At 38.7% G+C, this 8919-nt stretch overlaps 1 protein-coding gene across 2 annotated transcripts; it reads right to left on the bottom strand.

Moving 5' to 3' along the window:
* Positions 1-616: 616 nt before the first annotated feature.
* On the bottom strand, positions 617-7288 carry LOC310723375 (uncharacterized protein). 2 transcript variants are annotated; one of them, XM_083536316.1, is made up of 10 exons: positions 7071-7288; positions 6394-6483; positions 6191-6286; positions 5990-6049; positions 5258-5428; positions 4846-4950; positions 3284-3343; positions 2925-3095; positions 1469-1585; positions 617-1185 (listed from the first exon to the last, which is right to left on the bottom strand). In XM_083536316.1, exons 1-10 carry the CDS (start codon positions 7143-7145, stop codon positions 1153-1155), a joined length of 978 nt encoding a protein of 325 aa, XP_083392442.1. In that variant the 5' UTR covers positions 7146-7288; the 3' UTR covers positions 617-1152. The 2 variants fall into 2 exon arrangements, with proteins under 2 accessions (XP_083392442.1, XP_083392441.1); XM_083536315.1 differs by having other exon boundaries at positions 617-1585.
* Between the last annotated feature and the right edge of the window lie 1631 nt (positions 7289-8919).

Genomic DNA, 8919 nt, shown 5'->3' with positions numbered 1-8919 from the left:
CTGTAGCTGAGCATACTGTCTTTATACACAATTCTAAATACCTCCAATTTAGTTTTCCTCCAGATTACAGGCTGTTCTCTATGAATATTATACCAAGGTGCAGGTGCTTGTTCTCTAACCTTTTTTAACCGGATGGGGGCAACAGTGTCTAATGTGCTAGTGAGGATAAGGTCTATGTTGTTCGCCATTTCTTCAAGATTATTAGCAGTTATGGGTTTAGTGAGAAACTGAGATAAATCAGGCAGGTTATTTATGAATCTGTCCTTAGTGGTTGGAATAATAGTCCTACCAAGTCGATACCATGGTGAAACACGGTTAATCTGCTTTACCATTAGTGTGAACAGTATGAGGTAATGGTCTGTGATGTCATCACTCTGAGGTAAAATATCTCTATCAGTGACGTCTGCTCCGTGGGATATTATTAAGTCTAGTGTGTGGTTAAAACGGTGGGTTGGTCTGGTGACGTTTTGTTTAACCCCAAAAGAGTTTAATAAGTCGACAAAAGATAATCCTACGGCATCGTTTACATCATCTACATGAATATTAAAATCTCCTACAAGCAGCACTTAATCAAAATTGATCAAGAGGTCTGAAAGAAAACAAGCAAACTCTTGAAGAAAGTAAATTAGTACATATTTTAATTGGAGAAAAATAAATTCTATGGCATTTTCTCTCCCAGTAAGGTCTTGGCTAATTCCTAGCGACTAGCAAGCTCTCCGCATCACATCGCTGGACACTTTGCCAACCAGAGACTATGGAGGCCAACACACAGAGTCATGTGACAAATATAGACTAGCCTTAATACAATTAAGGAAACGTGTTATCTGCCCTATTTTACATCAAAGAGCTCACAGACATCTATGATTAGCAACGTAGACCATAACGCTGCCCCGCCCACCACGACAGCACGGGCATTTCTGCTCCAAGTGGCATCATCAGCACCACTACGGAGCTTAACTGTAACGCTGCAATTTTTGATTTCTCCATCCTAAGATCAGTCACTCCAGAAGACATTCATCTATTAAATATCTTTATGTGTCTCGCTTTCTTTTTTGTTTGCTGTCTAGCACCAGTATTGGCATGTGTGTGGTTATTCAGTATTTGGTCCTTGTCCTCTATGGAGTCATTTTCTATGCGTGAACAATAGATGTCCTAGTATTCAGGGCTCTCTTCAGCTATACAGTCCTGCGAAAGTTCAACAACCAAAGATGAAAAAGAAATGAATGATTCAGAATGAACTGATATTCAGGACATTTAGATACATTTAGAAGATACACAGTATGAGTTTTGTCTGGTTTGTTCCAGCAGGAACGCTGGTTTGTTTCAGCAGCCTGATCTAAATACTGATGTACTAAGCTCCAAACTAAACCCCGATTATCATGTCTACCATAATTCTGCAGCAACTGGCCCAAAGATCACAAAAATTCAAGCAGTTCATGAAGTTATTTAGTAGATCAAAGTTTCTCACCATCTGTTCCTCTCCACCGCATCTGCAAATCTCTAGCTGCTCCTCAAGGTTCGTCAATTTGGTTTGTAGGACTCTGACTTGCTTCGTCAGGGCATTGTTCTCGTTCTGCAGTGAACACTGAGTGCAGGATATTAATAAAGGACAAAATCATTCACACCCCAAATTTAGCATTAGTAAGTAATGAAGTATAAATACGTTGTTACTGTACTCAAGTAGATTTTTCTAAAATCAGTATTTTACTTCACAGTTTATTTTTCCAGACAAATTTTCATTTTCATGAATTACATTATTACACAAATATCTGTACTTTCTACTTCTTACATTTTCAAACCAGACTCATTACTTTAGTTTTAATAGAGAGTTTTTATATTGGTGACATTGTTTTTATATTGGTTAATTGGTGACATGATCAACATTCTTTCTTTTCATTTCACACCGTTTTCAGCCCATCAACCCTGTCATTGTGCAGCTTTTTTAATCTACTACTGGGGATTAATTTCCTCTCACACAACACAGACTAAGACTAGTTTACAAAACTAACAACGAGCAAGACAAAAGGCAACAAGAAGTCTGGGGTTAACGAGGATGAGACAGAGGGAGTCAGTGATGTAAACATGACTGAGAACAGAGACATTCCTGATCACCTGATCATCAATATCATATATATATATATATATATATATATATATATATATATATATATATATATATATATATATAAATATATATATATATATATATTCATTCTGTAATCCGCATGGAAGTTAGAAGAGATAAGAATAGCGGTCAACTGATTAATTGGTTTTGCTGATTAATCAGCACCGATAGCAAAAATCTATACCGATAGTTTTTCCGGGTTGCGTCTGCTGCTGGAGCAGCTGAGAAGGTCCACTGTCATTATACACTATGAGAGCAGCCTCTAGAGATGTTGTTGCCACATGCTGTTTGTAGGCATGCTTTATGACCCACTGGACACCATTTCTGCTTTCTCCATTATAATTTGGGGCTTCTTAAACTTGAATTTTAAAATAGAACTAGAACTAAAAAGGGACCTATTTACATATTTATATACTTGCGTTTCTTGAACACGACAAGTTACAGTAAGTTTCCCCTGTTTGACAAGATTAGTTGTTATATCAAAGTTTTATGCATTTTGAATGTAACTGTTTTTATTTGTTAATAATTAATATTTTATTTAGCATATTTTTAAGATTCAGTACTGTTTTACATCGAGTATTATGTTTTCTATCCTGTCTCCGTTTTAATAAACTATCGTATGATTTATCAGTTATCAGCAACTACGATCCAATCTTGTTATCGGTATCGATAAAATCCACCATCGGTCGACCTCTAGTTAAATCATAGGGTATGAGTTTAGTTAGTTATAGGCTAATGAGCTTCTTGAATCAATTTTGGTTTGTTTTTACATTACAGGAGGAAATTTCTTCTTGGTTACCTTCATTAACCGGATACGCATCTTGCGATGTTCAGCGAATAAATCCCGCAAGTGCTTCACTGACTCTTTTAAAGCTTCCCGCTGCTCCATGAGGACAGAGTTATTGTGCTTCAGCTCTGCATTGACCTCCATAGCTTTCTTCTCTCGGGCCTTGGCCTCAACCAGAAGGGACTGGAAGTTCAAACAAATCTCATGAGACACATCATAAGAATAACCAAAAGGCTTATGTCCTACAACGTTAGAACAGACTATGACCCCCATACCTCGTCTATGTTGTAAAATTAATATTCAGTATTAGTACTACACACCGGACATCGCAAGATTGATCACATCGGCGCTTGAAGAGAAGAAACACTTACCACCGCTTCTTCATATTTGATCCAGAGGGTGTAGTAGTCCATCTGGCTTTGCCTCTGCTCCTAAAACACAACCATGTAATAGACAAGGTTTCAGTTCTGTTCTTTTTTATGATAACTGAGCGTTAGTTAGGAGAAGTGGTCGACCAATATATCACCGTCGCCGATAAATCTTTCCGTTTCGTCGAAATATTTCAAAACAGATTGTGACGCTATATCGTGCATTAGAGCTTCTTCTCTAAAAGAAGCTACTCAGATGTGAAGCCAGTGTCTGACAGACAGTAAAATATATACACGATATACATCAATTTAGTTGTGTTTTTGGATTTGTCAATTTGTTTTCTGATTTGTTTTGGATGTGTTTTGCACTTCTTGGCCACCGTAGTTATCTCACTTGTTTACATTCTGCTTGTTTAGATTTTGTAAATATTTATTTACGTACCGTATTTTCTGGACTATAAGCCGCTACTTTTTTCCCACGCTTTGAATCCTGCGGCTTAAAGAAACGAAGTGGCTAATTTATGGATTTTTTCTGGGTTTTTCCCGGTTTCACAAGATTCAAGACAAAAAACTGAGCCCCATAACATTAGACCAATGAAATTGGGGAACGGGTTCAGGTGAACCAATGAAACTCTTTATATTAAATCAGATGCGCTCCCACTGAATCGGGCCGCACCACATCATAAATATGGATGATGTTCCTCTGATGTTTGACCTGCCGCTCACTCGGACTGTCTACAGGAAATGTGAATCATTCGTCACGCTGAAAACAACCGGGCATGAAAACACACACTTCACCTGTGTTCTGAGCTGCACGGCATCGGGAGAAAAGCTTCACCGATGGTGATTTTTAAACGCACGACGATGCCAAAAGAAAAACTCCCGAGATAAATAGTTGTGAAAGGAAGGAGGAGGACAGTGAACAATGACTTTCTTGGTAGGCTACTGTTTAGATACAAGCCGTGTAACAGACACTGTCTTTCATTAAAGCCTGTGTAAAGTTCATTAGTTTCAGTGTAGACACCTGCGGCTTATAGACAGGTGCAGCTTAATTATGTTCAAAATAAACATCTCTGTAAAATTCAGTGGGTGCGGCTTATATATGGGTGTGTTTAATAGTCCGGAAATTACGGTAGTTGTTTTAATAGACACAAGGAAAAGTTGCACTAAAACTTATTCAGTGAAGTGTAACTTCATTGATTTTGTTTAGGTTTATACATGTATTATTAACTAGTCTTCACTAGTGAATATTTTTGAAATACCTCAAAGAATATGTTATAAATATTATGTATTATGTCTTATGTAATAAATACTCATTTAGTTGCACCAATTTTCTGCATATCTCTCATTTACTGTGATTACATGCATTATATCGGACGATCGGCCTCATTGCTTTCTAAATCTCGGAAATGGCATCAGCCATTAAAAATCCCATATCGGTCGACCACAAGTTATGAGGTTCCTCCAATATTAGAGGTCTCTCAATGAAACACACACACACACACACACACACACACACACACACACACACACACACACACGCACACTACAAATTGTTTTATTACCATTAGTTTCTCTTCACCTTTCTCAGAACTCCTTATTCGTTCCTCCAACATGTTCACTGTGTTTTGCAGGATTTCTACATGCTTGGTCAGGGCAAAGTTCTCGTTCTGCAATGTAGAGTTGCAGGACATTGATAAAGGACAAAATTATTTACACACCAAATTCAGACACACTTTCAACATTAGTTCTTTACAGTGATCAGTCTCGAGAGATATACGGTAAGGGCTAATAAGCTTCCAGCAGGATTGTGGTGAGATATTCTGGCCATTTCTCCAAGGAAACCATCCACATTTCCCTCATAATGTCAGTAGAGTGAGCTGCACATGGCCAGGCTTTTTTTGTGTGTGTTTGTTTGTTTCATGAAGTCATTTTTGGATCTATGTTCTTCACAGGAGGAATTCTCTTCTGACTTACCTTCATACACTCGAAACGAACGTTGCTTTGTTTGCAAAATAATTTTTCACATTGGTGCCCCAAATCTTTCGCTTCGTCCCGCTGCTTGATCAGGCTGGAGTTCAAGTGCCTCAACTCTACATTGGCCTCCAGAGCTTTGATCTCTTGGCACTCTGCATCAGCCAGAAAGCTCTGAAAGTTCAAACAAACCTCATGAGCTTCATTTACTTCTACACAACATAAGAATAACCAAAAGGCTTACGTACTACAACATTAGAACAGACTACGCCCTGATACCTCGTCCATTCCGTAAAATAAAGATTCGTATTAATGAATCACACTGGATATCACAAGACCGATCACATCTATCCCCATCACAGTGTGGTACCACAGCTCCATGGAAAGCACTGCAAAGGATGGTCCAACCTGCCCAATGCATCACTGGTACCCACCTACCTGCCACTGAGCTCCTACTGAGTCTGTGCAGAGCTTAAAACATTATCATGGACTAATCGCATACCAGTCACAATCTGTTTAACCTCTTTCTATCCAGAAGGAGGTACAGGTACATAAAGTATGCATCAGAACCAGACGTTTTAGGGCTGTCTGTCTGTCTGTCTGTCTGTCTGTCTGTCTGTCTGTCTGTCTGTCTGTCTGTCTATCTATCTATCTATCTATCTATCTATCTATCTATCTATCTATCTATCTATCTATCTATCTATCTGTCATAGCTTGATGAGAAGAAACACTTACCAAGGCATCTTCAAATTTGGACCACAGTCTCTTTAACTCCTTATTGGACGCCTTCTGCTCCTAAAACACAACCATAAAGATGAGCAGTCTTTAATCTCAAATGCTTCCCATCTGCGCTTCAGATATTCTCTTTCCTTCATATTGTATTCATCTAGATCAATTCGTGAAAGAGTTCTGTGTAACCCGAGGCTTTTCACTCACCATGCATTTCATTTCCAACTCTCTTATCGCCTCATTAAGCTGTTCCTCCAAAGATCTCTCTCTGTCCACCATCTCTGTCAGCCTGAACTCTAGAGCCTGAAAAAGTTCAGCAACCATAATGTTCAGAGACTCTTGAGGAGCACAGAGCAACAAAAAAAAATTTGTTTCCTGACAGCAGTCCCGGTTGATTTGTGATAGCTCACCTTTATTATCTTATCCTTTTCCTGAAGCACCTTCTCCATCTCATTATTGTCCTGGAGGATGCTGTGATCCTGTGGTTCTCGATCACACTCCTGAAATGTAATGAGCCAAACTTTAGCTTTAAAACAGATTGACTTTTGTAACTCTTTATTCTGCTGAAAGGAGCAGAACATTTCCTAATCAGATCCTGTCCATGATTGATTACAGTTTTTCTCAGAGGCTTTGGAGCGTTTCTCAGATCAGAAATGAAATTTCTCAAATCTACTTGTTGAACCTCCACATCATGTCGTCACTCGTGCTCATCATAAGAACATTTCGTGTTGCTTTGATCAAACTGCGAACGCTTTTGTACATCATTTAATGGATTGTGTACGAGTGTCTTCTGTTTCCTACATTATCAGATGTTTATGTTCATGTTGATCAAAATATATTCTACTGGTTTCACCTGAATTGTTTTAACCCCCAAAACATCTCAGCATCAGTTCATTGTATGTAAAATGGTTAAACCAGTTGTCATCATCTGTCATCTAAAATCTATGTTAAACTTTTCACTGACTGGTTTGCAGATATTAAGAAATGCTCCAAATCAACTGAGAAAATCTGTAATAACTGATAGAAATAAACACTAAACACTGAGTGGGAGTGTATTTATAGGAGTGTATTTAATGCAGACTCTCACCAGGTTTATCTGACTTTTTTGGACAGTCTCACAGAACAGATGCTCCAGATGCTCCGGCTCAGTCACTCGTTCCATCAGAATCAGATCACTTATTCTAAAACACAATCAACTTCCTCACCGACCTGCTCCGTGCACTGTGCGGGGCCACACCGAGGACTCGGCGCTCGATCGGGGCCCTTTTTCTTCAATACGCATGCGCGTTCTTGGGGGGTTCCCACTGTGAGTTCACAGAGAGCGCGTTCCCGTGACGCGCCACGGACGCGCGCTCCCGAACAAATATCCGCGCATGCGCAGTGACTGATGAACCGCTAGGAGTGAATTCATAAACTACGTACATCTAGGCTGCAGAACATCACCATTATCTTGCACAAAGCATGCTCTTATCCTTCAGAAGGTTCATTAACAGACGTATCCAATCAGCAAAGCATGTAACAGCAGGGCGAAGCGGATCATGAAGCAATTCTTCATCAGTTCCTCTATTGTGTTTGATGTTCACTAATAAATGATCACTATGTCAAGAAGACCGAAGTCCTCTGGTGCCATGGGAAGAAGAAAAAAGAAAAGAAAAGAAAAGAAAAAGAAATCGGGACAAGGACACATGAAATATGATGTAATGAATGCTGATGATCACAAATGAGTCTCGAGTTCCAGAGATTCGAGATTTTGTAACAATCGTGTCATTTTTCCTGATAACACGTTTTAATAATATTTTACGCTGTAACTGTGTAGAATTTGGGGATTTATGGTAAATTTCTGCTTAAGAAACCCATTTGGGCAGCAGCCCTGTTTCTCAGTGTAATGCGTGGTGATGACGTAAGGGCTATTGTTTAGTAGAACACTGCTGCCATCTACTGGACACTGTGTAAATACTTATATTTAACATTTTAAACATATTTTCTCCCCCCACATTTGTCCTGTATTTTTTATTTTTTATGTACTTTTACTCTTGCTTTGGGTATGTTTAATTTAATACCTTGGCAATAGAAAAAAGAAGAAAAAACTAAACAAACAAACAACAACAAAAAAAACAACTGGAAGCAGCCAGTATAATTGTTACATTATAGTACCAAGATAGTCATAATGGCTAGTCATAATCAGACAGTCTTGTAATGAGAAAGTCATCAAAGAGAAAATAAAGGCGACTGTCCAGAAACTTATGGACAGTGGTCCGGAACAATTCAGCAAATCCGAAAGGGCAGAAAAGTGACCAGAGTTTTTTTCCTGACTGGGATCAGGAAAAAAAAAAAAAATAAATAAAATAATAAAAAAACACTGACAGAGTAAAGAGAACAACCACAAAGAGCTGCTGAAAGATTACGGTAAATACTGAGAGTCAGTGATGTCTTTAAATACTGGCTGGCGCAGGAAAATAATCAAAATGGCCGCCGACCTGGAAGTGCACTGTGGCTTCTAGAACTTTCACTGTGGTGCCTTTTCTGATCAGGGAAGAATCACACAGCACACAGAATAGAATAGAATAGAACAAATGTTCCTCTTCAGTTTAATCTTCAGTTTAACCCACATCATGAGACTTCAGTGATGTTTCTCAGTGTTTGTTCAATAATATAATAATATAATAATAAGCAGTATTATCAGGTGTACGCGTAACAGTTTCCTCTCTGAATGATGTATTCAAAGAGAAAAAGGAGTGTAATTACAACTATGCACATATTTTTTATAGAATTTAGACCTAGAGCAGGTATCAGGGTAAGCTAAACAACCCTGAAAACTAACTTAGGTAGGCTTCTTAGGCAAACCAACAGACCAATTAGTGCACAGATTAAGTGGGTGCTGTTTTGATCCTGCTTGCGTGTATCCACTGTGGCTGATAATCAGTCAGAACTCCAGG

The sequence above is a fragment of the Silurus aristotelis genome, assembly GCF_946808225.1.
Source record: "Silurus aristotelis genome assembly, chromosome: 3".
In the NCBI taxonomy this organism is placed as follows: Eukaryota; Metazoa; Chordata; class Actinopteri; order Siluriformes; family Siluridae; genus Silurus; species Silurus aristotelis.
Note: the sequence above shows the minus strand (reverse complement) of the source record. Positions and strands in the feature narration are given on the sequence as shown.

What these genes read in the sequence shown, in the direction of transcription:
- LOC310723375 (XM_083536315.1), bottom strand. Translation starts at nt 7,145, where the DNA reads ATGGAACGAGTGACTGAGCCGGAGCATCTGGAGCATCTGTTCTGTGAG. An exon ending in AAAAGGATAAGATAATAAAG is followed by an intron (nt 6,287 to 6,393) that starts GTGAGCTATCAC and finishes GAACTTTTTCAG; the next exon opens with GCTCTAGAGTTCAGGCTGAC. An exon ending in TCAAATATGAAGAAGCGGTG is followed by an intron (nt 3,096 to 3,283) that starts GTAAGTGTTTCT and finishes TTGAACTTCCAG; the next exon opens with TCCCTTCTGGTTGAGGCCAA.